The 19045-nt window shown below is 33.7% G+C and overlaps 3 protein-coding genes across 8 annotated transcripts; 1 reads left to right on the top strand and 2 right to left on the bottom strand.

Annotated features, from left to right (window-relative positions):
- Positions 1-4285: 4285 nt before the first annotated feature.
- On the top strand, positions 4286-8370 carry LOC132284403 (zinc finger CCCH domain-containing protein 39-like). Of its 4 annotated transcripts, none has more exons than XM_059786516.1 (4): positions 4286-4457; positions 4816-4920; positions 5029-5798; positions 7794-8370. In XM_059786516.1, exons 3-4 carry the CDS (start codon positions 5096-5098, stop codon positions 8039-8041), a joined length of 951 nt encoding a protein of 316 aa, XP_059642499.1. In that variant the 5' UTR covers positions 4286-4457; positions 4816-4920; positions 5029-5095; the 3' UTR covers positions 8042-8370. The 4 variants fall into 4 exon arrangements, with proteins under 4 accessions (XP_059642499.1, XP_059642498.1, XP_059642500.1 ...); XM_059786515.1 differs by lacking the exon at positions 4286-4457 and adding an exon at positions 4472-4549; XM_059786517.1 differs by lacking the exon at positions 4286-4457 and adding an exon at positions 4484-4663.
- Positions 8371-10022: 1652 nt separating this feature from the next.
- Positions 10023-14946, bottom strand: LOC132282938 (uncharacterized). 2 transcript variants are annotated; one of them, XM_059784782.1, is made up of 3 exons: positions 14726-14946; positions 13249-14199; positions 10023-10554 (listed from the first exon to the last, which is right to left on the bottom strand). In XM_059784782.1, exons 2-3 carry the CDS (start codon positions 13954-13956, stop codon positions 10273-10275), a joined length of 990 nt encoding a protein of 329 aa, XP_059640765.1. In that variant the 5' UTR covers positions 13957-14199; positions 14726-14946; the 3' UTR covers positions 10023-10272. The 2 variants fall into 2 exon arrangements, with proteins under 2 accessions (XP_059640765.1, XP_059640764.1); XM_059784781.1 differs by lacking the exon at positions 14726-14946 and adding an exon at positions 14549-14694.
- Positions 14947-15965: 1019 nt separating this feature from the next.
- On the bottom strand, positions 15966-18566 carry LOC132286353 (uncharacterized). Of its 2 annotated transcripts, none has more exons than XM_059788677.1 (3): positions 18412-18566; positions 16853-17084; positions 15966-16446 (listed from the first exon to the last, which is right to left on the bottom strand). In XM_059788677.1, the coding sequence occupies exons 1-3, from the start codon at positions 18501-18503 to the stop codon at positions 16150-16152; spliced, it is 621 nt and encodes a 206-aa protein (XP_059644660.1). In that variant the 5' UTR covers positions 18504-18566; the 3' UTR covers positions 15966-16149. The 2 variants fall into 2 exon arrangements, with proteins under 2 accessions (XP_059644660.1, XP_059644661.1); XM_059788678.1 differs by lacking the exon at positions 18412-18566 and adding an exon at positions 17516-18390.
- Positions 18567-19045: the final 479 nt, after the last annotated feature.

The raw sequence follows: 19045 nt of genomic DNA, 5'->3' as shown, positions 1-19045 counted from the left end.
TGTTTGATATTTTTTCTTATAATCATTGGCTTTTTTTATTCTCTTTTAACATTAATAAAATTTTTCCCCTCGGGTCAGCTTGGATTATTGGATCGAATATCCGTTTATTAACAAATCGAATTCAGATTAGTTTACAAAATATCCGTAGAATTATCGGATCGAATTTTATCAACTAAAATACTTATCAAATTCGAATCGGATCAGACCTAATCCGGTCCAAATCAAATCCATTTACAAATCTAATTTTACATCTTTTCATGAATATCCTTCATGTTTTTTTTTTTTAAAGTCAAAGTATATATATTCCAAATTAAATAAATAATTTAATAATTTTAAAAAATACAATGCATTATTAATTGCATGACATCTTCTACTCCCCAAAATGAATACTTATTTTGAAAAGAGGCAGATATCTACAACTAGTTAAATAACTAAATGTAATATATATGACTGGTTAGTTGAGATCACATCATCCTTATACTTCCCAATAATTTTTATTTTTTTCTTCTAAAATAAGAAACTATGGTCTCAACTAATCATAACGAAGTCGTATATTTATGAATCTGATACATTTTTTGTTTTTTTCTTCTTAAAAATAAGTTTTAATTTTTATTTTTTTTACATATGGATTTTAGTTTAGACGAATGAGTTGACCCGAGGAACAAAACTAGCGGTGATAGCTCCATCATTAGTGCGTTATGTGAAATTGTTTTACTTTTACTTTCTTTATACACTCTTTTTGAACCTTCAATCTTTTTCAAAATTTCATTTCAAATTGAATGCTTTCTTCTCGGAGGATGGATTGAATAAAGATGAATGGAAGATAAGGAGGATAAGAGAACTTCCATCATTTGGTTGGAAGGAAAGATAGAATTTGGCTCACATTTTTTATACCTCAAAAATTTGACAAAAGATAGGAGGGCAAGAAATAGAAAACTGCTCTATAAATGTGAAATATCATTTTTACCTTACAATTATTCACAAAATTACTTTGTGAAGTTAAATTTTATATGAATTTATATAATTAGAGTATACCAATAAAATAAATCTCATTCTCTTCTTTTTAAGAGAACAAATAAATGTGTCACATCTTCTAACTTTTTCATTTCTCAATCACTACTTACAAAACATAAGAAACGTGTAATAATACCCCCAAAATTTATTATTATTAAATTTTATTTTAAATTTATTGGTAACACCCTTATAGGTTGATGCTCATAATAGTGATCAACCATTAAGACGCTATGAATAAAAAAAAACGACTTCCAATGTGAGAAAATTAAATAGAGCCTTACAAATTTGAGGGATTTGGTAGCTGACGTTGAGTTTTTTTTTAGTTGAATGCTAACGTTGAGTTGTGATGTAGTAAAAGGAATAAAATAGAATGACCTACATATATATGGGATGACATCCGTATATTGGAACAAAACTACATGTTAATGCATGATGTAATGAATTATATCAATGGATTTACTTTGTTGAACGAAATCCGAATATTTACATGGTAGATTAACGAATTCGAATGTTTACTATGAAGAAGAAGGTGTTAGGCACTTCACATGGTGGGTAGTTATTATCAAACTCGCGTTTGAGTTTCTTATCAATGAATAAAAAAAAAGGTAAAAAATTAAGGTTTTAAATCTTTCTCAAGGCAAAAAGTGGGTATACAAGTTAGAAAGAAAATACTAAATTAAAAAAAGGTCAGAGTGCAAAAAAGTCCATACAACAAAATATAGAATGTGCAAATACTCATTTAGTAATTTTTATTTTTTTAAACAAACCTACATTTTCCAAACTAAGCAAATAAGGATAGTTATTCAATTTAAAAATTGAAATACCTAAAATGTCCTTAATACAAAAAATTAATTTAAAAAATTTGCAATTTTTATAAAAAAAAATTGGGAATTTAGGGTATTTTGAGATTTTTATAAAAAAAATATTGAAGACTAAAATACCTAAAACGCCCTTAAGGGTAAAAAATGAAAAAAAAAAAAAAAAAAAAATGACAATCAAGGGACAATCTGCCATCAATTTTCAAATGATATGATTTACAAGCACTTACTAATACAGTGTTTTTTGGCACTATTTTTATATAGGAAGGGTTTTTTGTAATTTAACCTTAAATAAATATCTTAACGAGTGAAGCATTCCAAAACAAGCTCCAATTTATTTTTAACTAATGCTTCGTTTGGTTGGAGGGATGAAAAAATGGATAGAAGAGATAGAGGGATGGATGGATGAGGAATCCCCAAGGAACAGAAGGTGTCTCATCAATTTTTTGTTTGGTTGAATGGAATGGATAGTAGAAATGATCGGCGGGGTGATATTTTTTTTTATTTGGTTAGAAGGAAGGAAAAGAAATTTTTTATATTTTTTTACCAATATATTCTCACTGTATAAAATAATAAAAAATAGATATCCATTTGAATTTTTTTGAAAAGATTAAAATTGAAAATTGCTTATTGTTGGTAGTTATTCATTTTCTCTCTCCTCCCTTCCCCCAAAATTGGGCGGATAGAAAACATGAAGAAATGAGGGATGAAGCATCCCTCATTGCTTCCTCCCTCTCTTCCTTTCCCTCCAACCAAACACGAAAAGCCTCATCCATCCCTCCTCAATCCATCCCTCCAACCAAACGTAGCATAAGGCTCCGTTTGTTTGGAAGTAAAATATTGTTCAGAAAATATTTTTTTAATTTCCAGGTATTTGGTTGTCATAAAATATTTAAGAAGAAAAAAATATATTAAAATTTAACAAAAATAACTTATTCATCAATTTTTGACAAGTTATTTTACATGCCCCACTCGATGAACTCGACTTCAACCTTGAACTAGACTTTTGTCAAACACCGACAAAATAAAAATAAAAATATTTTACTCTTTAAAATAATATTTTACGTCAAAACAAAGAAGCTTTAATAAAAAATAACATGCATCTAATATCTACATCTATTACATTCAATTAGAATCCCCTCCTATAAAGGAATCACAGGATCCCAGCCTAAAAAAAAACTACAGTTTTGAGACACAACTATCAGCCACTTATTAGTATTACATTTTTCATTAAAATGTGTTACATCTCTGATGTATGGGTTGCACTTCTTTCTTTTAAAAAAAAAATGTGACAAAAATATGAGAAACATGTTATATGTATACCTTTCACCTTACGGTATAATTTGCATGATAGATTTAAAAACATCAAACCCTAAACAATGATGTCCAAACATTTAACCCTAATAATGGTGTTCAAAGTTCAAATATTAAACTATAAATACTAATATGGAGATTACACAATAGTTGCTTCTAAAGTCTTATAAGATGCGTGGAATAGTTGCTTATGAAATCTTCCAAATGATTATTCTCATTTGTTGCAACGAGAATTGAATAGATGTTAGAGAGAAGTTGGTAGAGAGAGAGAGGCAGAGAGAAGAAAATTTAATTCGATTTTTATTGTCTTTCTGTAAAAGGAAAATTAATATTAAATTAATATATGCTAAACTTAGCGAATGGTTTGAAAAATAAAGTGTTTCTTAAATTTTTAAATGACTACTCGATGTGGGGCGCGAATCACCTGTTGTGCGATTCCCGTACTATTTCCTACAGTGAGCGGTGAGTGACCTTGGTTTGGCCACGTTTTACTCCACTTAACAGACACTAAGAGTGTGTTTGACAAGTACACCAAGTAACATTTCACTATCATTTATAAGTAACATCACGGAAGTCTAAAAGTAATATCACATAGTCTAAAAAGTAACATCATCTCCATTTAAGTAGTGATGTTATCTTCTTACAAATAGTGATATTACTTTTTAGACGGTGTGATGTTACTTATAAATGACGGTGAAATGTTACTTATAAATGGCGGTGTTATTTGAAATTAAAAGTGGTGATGTTTCCTTTTACAAATGGTGATGTTACTTTTTAGATTCTGTAGTATTAGTTATAAATGGTGATGAAATGTTGTAGTATAATTGGCCAAATACGTTCTTAGTGTTCGTTAGCTGAAGAATGATGTGGCCAAATATGGACCATTTAAAAATTACAATACGAAACTGCATAGAAACCTCATTGCAGGTGATTCATGCCCACCCGATGTGCCTCAAATAGGATCCACATGACAGGTTGGATCCGAATTTCTGTTATACTACTTATGTGCGACGTAAAGAAAATAAATGTTACATCAACCAAGTTAAAATGGTGCCATCACTTCGTGATTAATTAACGGGCAATACTAGTTTTTCTCACATTACACTTTAGTCGAAAAACATGGGGTTACTTTACTACGAAGGACCTCGGTGTAATGTGCTCAACAGTGAGAGTCTATCTGTCTCTCTCCTCAATATCTTCGGAGATACGTGGGGTTCTGATCTTTCGGTGAGGACGTCGTCTTTCCAGTGTAAGGTACGAGGGCATAGTCGTCATTTCGAAGGAAAATGCCAAAGTTCTGCTTCAACTAAGGTTTTATTTTCCTCCCACTACAAACTACACTTAAAAGGGTTTTGTTTGAAATGTTACAGAGATGGATTGATTGTCTGCAATGCAAATAAATGGTCGTTCAAGACACTTTTCACTCTGTTTTTTTTTTTTTTTTTCTTTGGCAGTATTGACAAAACTTATTTTATCTGATTAACAAACAAGATATGTGCTATTGATAGAATCTGAAGGTTTTTGCCCAAATTTCTATTATGGGTTTGTTGAATTTCATTGACATTAGGCATTCTGTGCTCAAATTCTATGTGAATATTCTGTAAATCTGAATCAAAATCTACGGTTTAATGCAAAATGTTCATGTGTTTTTTTTTTTTTTTTCAATTAGGTCCCTGGAAGAACTACCCAAGGTTAATTGTTTTCCAGCTTTGAAACCCTAAATTTCCGCTTGCTACACTTACTCTGAAGGTTTTTGTTCAAATTTCTAATATGGGTTAGTTGAATTTCATTGACATTCTCTGCCCAAATTCTATGTGAATATTCTGTAAATCTGAATCAAAATCCACGTTGAATGCAAAATGTTTGTGGGTTATTTGATTAGGCCCCAAGAAGAACGACTCAAGGTGAATTGCTTTCCAGCTTTGAAACCCTAGAATACAGCCAACAACATGAGTGTGCCTGCACGGACCGGCAAGCTTTTTGCCCCACCCAATGAATCTGGCGGTGAAGCACTTGCGTTCTGGTCACCATTACCACCACCATGTCAACAACAATTTGAAGATCCTTGTCTTATTAAGTACCCATCTTTCAAGAAACCCATATCTTCTGATACAGTATTGAATCCGAGGATCACTTTACCGGTCAGTAGATCGATAGATGCCATTCCCTTCAAGACCCAATTATGCACTAAGTTTAGATTGGGTAATTGCAGTTATGGGAACCATTGTCACTTTGCCCATGGCATTGGAGATATCCGAAAGCTTCCACCCGGTAAGCAGGGCCGTGTGGTTGAAATTTGGGATGAGAACCGCAGAATTATCAGTGAAAGACTATGTAGGAAGTTCTGGAATGGGGAAGAGTGCCCATATGGAGTGAGATGTCATTTTGTTCACAAAGGTCTCAAGAAAGTTAGAGAAGATATAGGTCTTTCGAGGAAGAATACTGCGATAAGCATTTCAACTACTGGGTCTGGAGGGGATTGCAGAAGTGGCTCTGATCCATTTGAATACACGAGGGTTGTAAATTCAAGTTTGAATGCTAATGGAGTGAACCAAAATCAAGTGTTTTGGAAGACGAGGCCCTGCAGAAAGTGGGAGACAACCAGTTACTGCCCATATGGCGATAGATGTTCCTATGCTCATGGACTAGCAGGTATTCTACTAGGGTTTATCTTGATTTACTAAAATGTTGATTCTCAATGTTCGAAACAATTTGAGACACACTTATGAATTCTGGTAATTTCCTTTTCCTGATGTCAACGTGCTGTTGATTTAGTATCTAGAGCACCTATCATTAAAAAAAAAAAAAAAAAAAAAAAAATAAATAAATAAATAGAAGATAAAAAACAAAGAATTTTTTGTTGTTAAAATAGAGTGCATCAATACTCAATAGCGTGGATTGACTAATCCAAATCACTAAAATTGTAGCTATATCATGAATATCTTGTTTTTCATGTAAAAATAAATAAATCAAAGCATGTAGCATGTTTCTCTCTAGGATGTCAATTTTTCCCATCATCCAGGTAACCTGTCTTGTGCTGCCACTTCCCCATTGGGACGGATCTTGGAGGTTCTGAGTCAGGTAGGAGCAGGTATAAAAAAATAAAGAATGAGAACTCAATGCAGGTTTATGAACTAATTGCTTCCATCTGTCACAGACCAATTGTATTATAAAGTTCTCATTCTTTATAAAAAAAAATAAAGAATGAGAACTCAATGCAGGTTCAGGAACTAATTGCTTCCATCTGTCACAGACCAATAGTATTAGAATATCTCAAAAAAATTAGTCCTGCTTTGCTTAAGAGTGAAAATGTAACTCTCCTAATCCATTATCACAGGCATGATATTTACTTATGATGACAACATTTCACATGAACAGAGCCTTTTGGTGTCTTAGTGCCATGTGACTCTGATTACTATAATTTACTATTATTGTGTGGTTGTTTTTCATGCTAGGGAAGCATAACATATGTACAGCCAACCTTTTGGTGTCTCACATCATTATTTTTACTAAAATATTCAAAAAAAGTAAAATTTAATCGGATACTTGTCCCATCTCAAAAATTAAAAAAAAAAAATGCGTTGCACCATGCCCTGTACTGCATTGGGTTTAGAAATTTCACTCCCTGGGATGGATTTAGGAAATGGTGTGACTTTGTAAATGCTGTCCCATTGACAACCCTAATTATCTCTCCTGTAGTACTGCTTAACTGACATCAAAGGTTATAATTTGAAAATTTAGTCTAATTACACTCAAGGGTTACCAGTCCACAATTAGATTATTTTCAGCTATCCCTATCAGTCTAGATTTGTCCAACAAAACACTCTAAATTCCTATTCTTTGGGGCATTTGGGCTCGACCAAACCTTTTAAGTTCGATTTCTCCAAGGCACTTTGATGGTAGAAGAGGTAATTAGGATTTTAATTGAACGAATCCATAAAATTGTATGTGGACAGATAACATTGTACTAGAACATGTCTGATATGTTGTGCCCAGTTTGTTGGTAAGTTGTTGGTTGTGATTTCTTTGGTTTCTGGAAAGGCATTGAAGTTAATATCATCTTTGCAGTAGTTGAGAATGTTGGTTTTTATAATATAGTAGTCAGAAGTTTACGTGATTATGTTTCCAGGAGAATCGGGTTATTATTTAGCTAAATTTGTGCTCTACTGAGTACTGACTCCGTGTAAAGTTTCAGTATTATGTTTTCTACACGCAGATTCACTTTTATAGAGCATGTAAGAATGTCCATGGATATTGAATGGGTCTATTGTGATTTACATAGTATTTTAGAACGGCAACTCATCACTGGTGAATGACTTGCTCAAGAAAGGGATCATTGCAAAATTGGCATCCTTCATCTCATGTCAATCTGAATGATTGATCTGTGTTTTTTTGGATGTTAGATAAAGGAAGATTCATGAACCCAAAGCCTCTCAGTAAATCCTCACGTCACTCAATTGAACGAAACTTAGTTTTTGAAAATCTAACTAATCTGTTACCCTCAATTGTATTGAATAGATGACTCCCAGTTTTTAAGTGACGTCATTCTTAATAATTGATTCATTTATTTCCATGGGACAGCCAAAACAAGGCCAATACAGAAAAATATCTTGGTTGCCTGATGTTGGTTGTTATTTTGATTCACAGAACTACAGAAGCTTGGCAACTACACAGCATTGGAGTCGGGGAATGTCTCTGTTTCGAAGGCTCGTGCTATTCCTTCCAAATATGCATCAACCAGCAGAATAGTGATTGAGACTAGCTATAAGCAGCAACTGCAGGGTAAGAAGTGCTTATTCAAGCGGAAAGGAGTTGAGAAGATCACTGGCATCTATGCTGATTGGATTGATGATATGCCTCTTCTGCATAGCTCATTGGGCAGAGTGGGCAGCTGAATTTGAATTTGATTTGCGCCAAAAGTCAAAATTTTATGTTACACTGAGCTACAGATAGGAATCCGTTTTGTTTTTCGTTCAGTAATCCCGGGGTTTGACAATTAGAAGGCTTGTTTGCCTAGTCACCTCAGGGTTTCACAATTAGGCTAATATGAGATTTTTTTTGATCTATAGGAACCTACCTCCTCAAAAACCAATACTGGAAAATCTTATGCTGCAGAAGAAGAGGATATAATCACTTTGTTTACTAATAGACCATCATGAATTTATGACTCATAAGACTTTCACTGACTGTTCATTATGTTACATAGTGGAGTTTGTTATGTTCACATCTGTCTAAATCTATACTTAAGCAAGAAGACACATCCTTCTTACCTTTATACAGTTCATACAGCTCACAATTTTTTTTTTGGCAGTCTCCATTTTGCTACAGCACTTAGCAATGGTGGTGGTTAGTATTGGTCTCTAGGTACCATTGGCCAGTGATATCTCTATGTAGGCAATGGAAAAAACTCTTTTTTGATCCATTTGTTTTTTTGCCGATCGTTGTTAATGCTGATTCTCACACGCACACACGATATTTGGTTAAATTCCCACAAGCAAGGCATCTCATGGTATTTCATTTAGGTTGTGTGATCTCGAATCCTCCAATTGAATACTGCCTTCACTAACAATTTTGATCCGAAGGTGTTAAATGACGATTATACTTACTGTACTTTTATTATTATTTATTATTACAACTTCTGAACAAAAGTACATTTTCAAAATTTTAAACATGACATCAACCGATAATGATAACTAATTTAATGTTAGGGGAAGTCAGATCAGAACTATATGGGAGGTCACATTATTTTTGAAATTAACGGAGAGGCATTCAACAGAAGAGAGGTCAGTCTAATTTACCCTAGCCTTGTTGGGATTTTTTTTTTACCCTACCCTAATACACTTCATAGATAATCGTAAAGATTTTGTTCCAATACTCATATTCAATATATTTGTCAGGCTTCTGGTTTTATCTGAATTTTCCGAAAATAGATTATCCCTTTATAGACTTTAAATGCTTTAATAAAACAATTACTAAGCTGGTTACATACCCAAAACAAAAAAAAAGGGGGAACTTATCCAAAAAAAAAAAAAAACCGGGGGGGGGGGGGGGGTGAAGGGATCCACACAACGTTTTGTAGATTCTTACATTTATAGCTGTATACCACTGAAATAGAATTATATATATATATATATATATATATATATAAACAAGTATTCCTATGATATAAAAATATGCCCAAATCTTATCCCTCCTTTTCTGTCCCATCTATAAAACACAACATTAGAATCAGAAAAATGCAAGCATACATTCGGTAGAACTTTAAATGTATTGAGACTAACCAATTCCAAATTCTGCCCTAGAATTCCATTTCCAACCATAGATCAGAACATCTGATCTCCAGCTTTTAACTGCTTTTGCCAATGCAAAGCAGTATTCATGTGGTCCTCATCAAGTTTAGTTTGTGGAGCTCCAGATATCGTAAGCCCTCCCGAACAAAAAATGAGCCCTGCATTGCTCATTATTTTGCATGACAAGTATCAACCGATGTTTTCTTAGGGAAAGGAAGACAGTGTGTAAAAGCAGCAGTATCTTACCATATTGCTCCGTCTCCTGTTCACGGGAATGCAACGACTGTAACAAGATAAAGCTACCGAACTCCTCAACATTCCTCAGATTAACAAGCCTAGGGTTTACCCTATCACAGATACCCTATCACAGATCCTTTTGGTTCCATTAGTGTAAAGAGAGGTTTACGATGTTCAGTAACATTTAAGTGTGTGTGTGTGTGTGTGTGTGTGTGTGTGTGCTTTGGGAGGGGGGGGGGGGGGGGGGGGCACTATGTGTTAAAATCATATAGTAATAAAAATAATTATACCATACTTAACAAGTGCAGCAATAATAATAATAATAGTAAAAACAGAATGAAACAACAAATTTCTTTCTGAATTGTTCATGTGATAAATAAATGAGCTTTCATTACAATCTTCAAATCAGTTCTTTTTACACGATAAAACAGAACCAGTTTCAACCCAAATTGCCCTACCATGATAACTAAATTGGTAAACTGAAACATTGCATCAATGATAAGAATTTTAACTTAAAAAATCACAATATTAACAAGATTTTGTATATAATACCAATAGAGATGCACAAAAAACCAGCATCCTTAAGTTCTAGGCATTGTTTATGTACTTCTTTCAGCAGATTGAGCCCACTTGATAGTTGATCTAGCCAACGCATCAATAGGGTCAATACATTTTTTGAGAAGAGGATCATCGCGTGGCAAAAGATCCCGCATTTCATCAGACGCAAGGATGACAGTGTTAACAGCCCTTACCAGAAGAACTTGTAGTGCAATTATCAACAGATTCCTTGCCCCTTCTATATCCTTTCTGCGTAAAGCTTCAATTGCAGGATTTACTGTATGTTCCATGGTTGCTTTATCCGGCAGCACAACCTCAAAACCCTTCATACACAGAATATGGGGGGAGCAGTTCATAAGAAATTCACTAGCAAAGGAAATGAGGAATCAAAAAGATTTTACTCATGACTTGGTGAAGAAAAAATCAAACATAAGGTATAATTTTACATCTGAATTTGGCAAATATACATTGCATACATGGATGTAAATAAGTAAGGACGAAGTAATGATAGAAAGGCATTTCAAATGCTTCCTTTTACAAATCTTTCTAAGCTTCCCCATCAAGTCCGCCATGAGTTCTATACGAATACATCCATAAATTAGGGCACTAATTGTATGAGTACGGTGTTTAACACTTTAGACATGTGTGAACATTTGATAAAGCATTCCTAATAATTTTAAAATGACCATTCAAGCTGATACCAGTAATTGTCAAACCATTCCTGGACAACTTGTCATGATAAGCAAAATCCAAGATCCTTTTCCTTTTCTTTTTTCACTTTTTACAGATTTCTAGAATTTAGGTTGAATCTATCAATAATATTTTATCTTAACTGAAAATTATGACTCTTGAAAGAATGAATTAGCAAAGCATAATTCATGTAAACCACCCTTGTTGGGACAAGGCATCTTTAATTTGAATATATTATCATAAATATAGTTTCAGGATAACAATATACTAATGTCCCACTTAGGAAAAAAAGAGAATATACTAAGCGCCCTTGATGTATGAAAGCGACAGTGACTTCCGTTCAGAAATAAAAAGACAAATAAGTATGTGATGTTTTCTTCTTCCTTTCTAAACAACACACTTTGCCCTTCATGCCTAATTCTCCGTTCACAATCAACTGGAAGCAGATGGCTGAAATCAAGTGATCCCTCTGCCTGTGCATATAGTGCAAGGATAAAAAGTGAACTTATTTAGTTTCTAGATGACTCTCTAATTGTAATTTTTGTTAATTCTTAATTTCCACTTTTACCCTATAATTATTTAAGTTCAATAACTCTGAACAGAAGGAGATTAATGCCCTCAACCTGGTTTTGTATTATCATGCCCAACAGATGATATATGTTACTGATGAATTCATTTGCTCCACCCATTCCAACTTTGCGATATACTGAGGTGTGCACTTTTTAAGATCTATGTGTGACATATATTCAATTCTAATTCTGAAAGAAGGTATAAAATGACCCCTTCTTTATCTAAATTGTGCAAATGGTGTTTTATTTATTTGAAAGTACATTCTATCAGGCAAGACAAACAAAAACAGTATGAAATGAGAAGTGTCAATTATCTGTCCACTACTATTCCCTGACAGGCTCACACCAAAGAACTGAGGCTGGTGGTCGGTGGTCCAGCTTAGCGAGGCAGCACAGCACCCAAGCAACCAACTATGGAAACCTCGACAATGATGAACCTTACTTTTTCTTTCTAAGTAGTATAAATCAAATTCTTCAATGACTTACTAAAAAATAATCACTTCCTATGAAATTTGTGATTTAGATTTTTGATATCTACCTTAAATGAAATGAGATTTCAAGGTTCATAAAAACATTGTGCAGAATTATAATTAATATAACCAACAGATCAGTGGCCTAGCGGTACCAAGCTCCTACTTCTCAAAGAGAGGTCAGGGGTTCGAGCCTCAGTGGAGGAATGTGTGTGTAACCAACTAGGAAAAAAAAAAAAAAAAAGAAAGTATAATTAATATATACTAGTCTTATGCAGAAAAAAAGGATAGCTAGAAGATTAACAACCAATAACTAGTTGATTCTTTTCTACTAAGGTGCTTGGACATTGCCCATGAAATGAATTATCTGATTGGATTTTACATAGCAATAAATTAAATTCATTTTCTCCTAGTATTGGAAAAATTACTATTGTACTAGATAACATTATCTTTTTGGATACAAGATATATCATTTCTACGATCTTTTAAAATCATCCTCATAATCAGCCACTCAACATTACAGGCAGAAGTTCTAAAATTGTTTTATACTGACTGCATTTGGAATGACAAATTTTGTGTTTATATTGTTTGTATCTATTCAATTTATACAGTAACAATAACAAAAACAATAATAAAAATGAAGTGAACTAATCCTCTTTCAGAATGACACTAAACATCTATTAATATAGGCAATGAGCTCAGTATAACTATTGAGAGTTCAATAAACTAAAGTTTTAGTAAATTATTTCATATAAAATAAACAAAGCAAAGATAATTATTTACAGGACATGATTATGGCAAATCAAGATATCATGATAATGACAATTGAATCTGCTCATTTTGCTTTCCACAACATTTGAATGCAAAACTATAATTATAATGTTGCTTGGTACAATGGTAGAAGTTGTGAGGACAAGGATTCGAGTCCGAGAAGAAACTTTATGCCATTTATAGATCCCTAAATCAATAGTTCAAGAAACAAAGTTCAATTCAGATACAAGTGGTATATAAATCTCAATTGAAGGAACTCATTCCTGCAGCACAATGAAACATGACCAGGTGCAACAGCTGAGCAAAACAAAGCGGACTAAAGTAACATGACCAATTATATGCAATTTGACCAAGTCAAGGGGAATTTTATGCAAAAGAACAATAGTAAAATGAAAGCGGACTATAAATCTAATTCCTCTAGATCTCCTCATGGAGGATGGTAATTGGAAACTACCAAGAACACATGTGACTGTTTTTCCAGTAAAACGAAAATGGACACAAGCGACAGATTGATTACCTCAATCTTCAGTTTCTCCTGATAAAACCCGGCTGTCAAAGTCGCATTGTCACCAAGAACCCCAATCCGCAGAGGACTTCCAGCTTCAAGCGGCCTCAATTTTGCTGCCTTGAGCTCCCTGGCAACACATTCACCCATATGAAGGAAAGGAACAGAACATCCCCTGGAAACTTCATCATGCCATGAATGAGATACATGACAAGGCATTACTATGCAGCGAGCTCCGGATTGCTCGAGAAAAACCCTTTTACACCTGAGATGCTCCTGAATTGAAGTGTGATCCATTTGGGAATATTCATTTTTATTCTTAAGGTTAAGGGACGGGAAAAAATTTCTCTCATGCGATAAAAGCTCCTTGTTTAAAACAGGATCGGAGCAAAGAACAAAGGGTAGGCAGTCTTCTCCGTCTTTTGAACTCCACCTGACCAATTTGTTCAAGAAATTCAAAGTAGAATCTATAGATACACCTCCAAGAATCCCCACTGTATTAGCTTGACTGAGCAAGGAACCACTAAAATAATTGCTTGTTGAACCTGTACTTATACCGGAACTGTTCTTGGAGTCAAGTAAATTACCACTATCATTAGTTTGAAGCAGAATTGACAACGGAAGTACCGGATTTGTCCTTGTTTTATACTGGGTTCTGTGCTTATTCATATAACCAAATGTATGACAAGGGTAATTAAGTGTGTGGAAAGACATTGCCATTCCTTGATCTTATCAGTTACTATAATATCATGCACCAACAACACAAACCACCACTTAAAGCTAAGAGACTTTGCATTTGCTTCTCAGTACACTGACAACACAAAGACTTCCTTCAAATTAGCAATATCTCAAATCTTGACACCACAACCCCACTCTGAAAATTTATGAAAAAGTTCATATTTCACCAGTAAAAAACCCTGGTATAGAAATTGCTAATTTATGGCTTCCACAATCAAAACCCACCTAAAAATTAGACAAAAAAAAAAAAAAAAAAAAAAATTCAATTATTCAGCCTTAGATATCCATAATAAGAAATCATCAGAAAACAAAAAAAACCCACATCTAAAAGAAGAGAATAGTGCAATTTTTTTCTCTGAAATTCAACTCCCACAAAAGCAAAACCTATTCTAATCAAGCACAACATTTGTGTGTTTCCAAAATTCAGGCCCAAAAACAAAAACCCCCCAAAACCCAGAAATCTTTAGAATTGAATCAGCAAACAATAGGCACAAAAATCAAAATTGATGACGGAAAGTGGGATTGAATAAATTAAGCAAGTAAAAAGGGAGGGAGGGAGGGATTTTGTGTGCACCAATGATTCAGAGATGATGATCCATGACATAGTGGAAGGAAGGAAGGAAAGGAATCTTTGCGCTTTGTATTCCAATCTCATGTGTTCCCACTAGGTAAAGTAAGCTTATTATATTCAGCAAAAATGAGAGAGACAGTGACTAAAAAACAAAGATCAATTAACACACGTCTTTGTTACCTTGTGCAATTCCTTCCAACATGGTGCATGGGATTGAGAGAGTTGGGTAGTTCAGTCTTCGACGTGTCCCACAAATCTGCCGTTATCACGTATTACTACCTTATTCCTATCTAATCAATCTTAACCCAATTTATGCTTTAAATACGAGACCATCATTGTTGCAGAGAACTTCTTCGTATTAGGTCACTCAGTGTCGGCATCACATGTGCAAACCTCTTCTTGAGAACATGGGTTCAGTACTATTAAGTGGACTTCGATTAAACTATTAAATACTACTAGTACTAAATTGAGAATGCAAAAAATATTATATCCAAAATGCTTTTTTTAATTTAACGATGTTGTAGTAGTTCATCTAATTGAATTAGGGTCGTATTTGAATCACTGTTGTTTAAAAGGGACGCTCGTTTTTGGAACAAGAATGTTAAATGGAAAAATTACATATAAATGGAGTCAAAGTTATATATTTACTTAAAGGCTGAGTCAAAGTTCCATATTTCTCTTGCTGAGGTGGCACATGGTTTTTTACTATTTAGAAATTGTGGTGCCTAAAATATCCTTCCGCGAATGTACTACTTTTTCTTCGAAGGTACTACTTTTTTGAACTGAAGGTACTACTTTTTGGCGTCCAGGTACCATGTTTTATAAACACCTGCGAAGGTACTACTTTTTTGAACTGAAGGTACTACTTTTTTGTTAGGGAAGGGCATTTTAGGCACCACAATTTTTTAAACAGTAAAAAATCATGTGCCACCTCAGCAATCCATTTTAGAGAAATATGGAACTTTGACTCCATTTATATATAATTTTCCCATGTTAAATTCAAAATGCAATAACATTATAATATTTAATAATTTAATGGTGTTGCAGTGATGTAATATGTTGAATTAGGATTGTATTTTTGAATAAATATATTGGACCTAGTGTTTATATGTAGTTTGCTTGTTACATAAATAGTATCTTATTCGCACAAGTTGCAATGATGATCAGCGCATTGAATGCTAACTTTTGAGCTCATTTTTCCTATTCTGATTCAAGGGTTCTGCATTAAAATGCTACCAAGATTTTAAATAAAGCCATCAATTCCAAGGACGTCCAAACAGGCCCTAAATGAACATGGCTTTCACAGATTCTAAATACCGCAATTTCATAGGAGGCAGACCACTTTCTACCCTTCTAATCTTTAAGCATATATATAATGGTTCACTTAGAACTTGAATTTACAGAAGAAATGGTGGATACATTTTAACAACACACAAACAATGTCATATACTGCCTATTTTGCAATATACAAAAGTTTTTGAGTGCAATATTTCAACTTCTTCTATACTACAAAATTGTTCAAATCCTGAGAAATATGGGAAGCAACAAAGAAAAGAAATAAGTAACAGATTTGAAACAAAGTTGTATTTTTCAACCGCCTGAACTCATTTATGTTTTACTTTTGTGCACTTCCTCAGCGGTTTAGGAATTCGCTTAGCCTTAAAACACCGGATTATCGTTCTCACATCCCTTGTTATAGAAAAGAAGGCAGAAACTACAGCAATGGTCATTGTTGGGTAGATATGGACAGCTTTGGTGTCAACTCTGGTTGCATATTTTCCAAGAAATACTTCCTTTGCAAGGCCCCATATGATGAGAAGTATCCCAAACAGGCTCATCCTTCCAGATCTTACCAGCCCTAGAATCGCTCCCGCCACAGAGAAGTAGCTTCCAACAAGAACCTGATGACCCAAACAAAGTGTGGGATGAGAAGAAAGAACAAATTAACAAAAACAAGGTACTATTCTAGTAAATAGAAATTGGACCATGCCATTATTGCCATTGGCATCCAAAGTAGCTCTTTGTTCTCTTTCATTAGGTTTTGCATCATAAACACATTCATTTTCTTACACTGAATCACACACATCATCGTCATCCTTGCCTTTATCCCATATGAATGGGGTCGGCCACATAAATTCTCTTTTCCCATTTTTTCCTATTATATATCATGTCTTCTCTTAAATTTAAGTTTTTTAATTACTTTATCCCACGTAAGCTTTGGTCGGCCTCTTTGTCCCTTGCTTTCTACACAAATAATGAATCACACAAATATAAGTTGCACAACACGGGTTTCTTTAATATACAAACCTCTAGGCGTTGGAGATCAGTTGTGACAGGAAAATCCTTGACAATTTTCAAATCATGGATATTTAGCAGGTTGTTATAGCTTGGAATGGCCTTGTTCTTGATCATAGCATTGGCAATGACACTTGGGTAGAGAAGGGTCTTCACTACAACTGCAGGGAAGACTTCACTTGCTATCAGTTGAGCAGATGTCACCTCTGTTGGTGTTGTACATATTCCAATTCTACATGGGACCCTGTTAAAGCAAGGTGAATTAGATATAAGCTGTTGAAAACGACAATCTAGGCCTTTTCTTTTTATTGCTTCTTGAAGCTGTATGATAATTGATAAATCAAAAGGATCACATGACACATCTGTTAATAAAATTTAATACTTCCTCCATTCCTAAACTTTGCAAGGGGACATGAATGCCTCGTCGTTTTTGAAATTCCAGAACTGCTTGTTTGAAGTTTAAAATTCTCATTGGTATTTTGCAAAAGTAATCAAAAGTTAAAAAATTTGAAAATAATATACATTGAGGTTTAGAATGACAGATGAAGTTTTTGACACCAAAATATGAACAGAGGGACAAGTGTTTTGGGACGGAGAGTGTACTGCTTCATTAATTCAATTTTATATGATAATAAAGCTGTATAAATAGTTCTTCACTAACAGAAGAATACTTACATGCCCAAGATTGAAGATGAGACTCGTGGAACAGCTAATAAAATTATAAAAGATTCCAAAATCTTGAAAATGACAACTACAAATTTCCAATCTTTGGGAATGGAAAGTCATACATTTCAAGTTGTCTAATTTCTAGATTTTCGACTGCTAAAGTTTGTAATTCAGTGGCATCTCCTTTTCTCTCTCAAAGTGAAAGGCAGCAAAATGAATGAATGATTTAACAATTGCAAGGCAAAAGACAAACAAAAAAGAAAAACAGAACATGCCCTTATAATTTCTAAATCAATAATAAACTATAATAAATGACTATAAATTAAATAATGCCCACATTAACATTAATTAAATTAAATAATGCCCACAGAAACATTAATTCCCATTAGTAGTGGAGCAACATTAATACTACTTGGGGCTTTTAATTACATTTGCAGGGTCAATACCAAACGCTACACATCTGTAGGCTCATTAAAAAATTAGAAGAAGAAACCAAATATTTAGTTCTTGAACTTTTTTTGCTTCTACTCGTACTCTTTTCTTTTGAAATCACTTTTGGAAAACATATGATAAAATAGATGAAACTTCACAAAAATAAAATAAATAACTAATAAAAACCATAGAAATTAGATCCCTGAAAATTAAGAAAATATGGGGCTTGTTTTTTGGAAAGAGTAAGGTGTAGACAATATGAACATCTATAGATCTACATAATTGGATTAAATATTTGAAATATAAAAGCAATCCCAGATTGAATAACAAAACAAATCGCAAGAAAGAGACAGCCAAGAAAGAGAAATCACATTGTATCCAATGAACAAGAAGCTAAAAAAGAAAAAGTGAATTAGATATTGAACCAAGAAAGAGAAAACCAAATACTACTGGAGAAAGAAATGCAATAATACCTGAAAAGTGGAACTTGGAAGATGATGATAATGAAATATATGAAAGAGGCAATGCGTGATACGATGCTTGCATTTTTCTTTGAAGAGGCCATGGTTGGGCAGCTGAGCCTGCGAGACTTCTGTTGGGTCCCACAATGGAATTACAGTATCTGGTACTGGGTTGTTATCACGGTACGCGTGTCAAGCAATCTGTATACCAAAAAGAAGGGTATCCTTATAAAATAAAAAAAAAATAAAAAAAAGAAGCATTTCCGGTACAAAGCTACGTAAAGCAAGGACGAGAGTTGCAGAATTAAGTCATAAATAGTGAGAAGTTGAGTCAGAATGCGCGCAAAATGTAAGAGCGGGAGCACGCTCGGACCGTGAAAACAACACCAGTCAGAAAGAATTGTGTAACTTAAATCCTATGCATATAAAGTGTATAACTTTATCCATTCTAAAAAGTCTTAATATTTAATTTTGGGTCAAAAAAATGACATGAATGTTAAAAAGACTAAAGTATCCTAAATGTGAAATAACTATACTATCCCTCTTATATATATATATATATATATATATTATAGGATTGAGGGTAAAAATACTCTTATAATATGCATATAGAATATATAACCTTTTATATGTTATAAATTTTATT

Source organism: Cornus florida, unplaced genomic scaffold (genome assembly GCF_030987335.1).
Source record: "Cornus florida cultivar Cherokee Brave unplaced genomic scaffold, ASM3098733v1 CherokeeBrave_3.0.0_Hap2_Chr11, whole genome shotgun sequence".
NCBI lineage: Eukaryota > Viridiplantae > Streptophyta > Magnoliopsida > Cornales > Cornaceae > Cornus > Cornus florida.
Note: the sequence above shows the minus strand (reverse complement) of the source record. Positions and strands in the feature narration are given on the sequence as shown.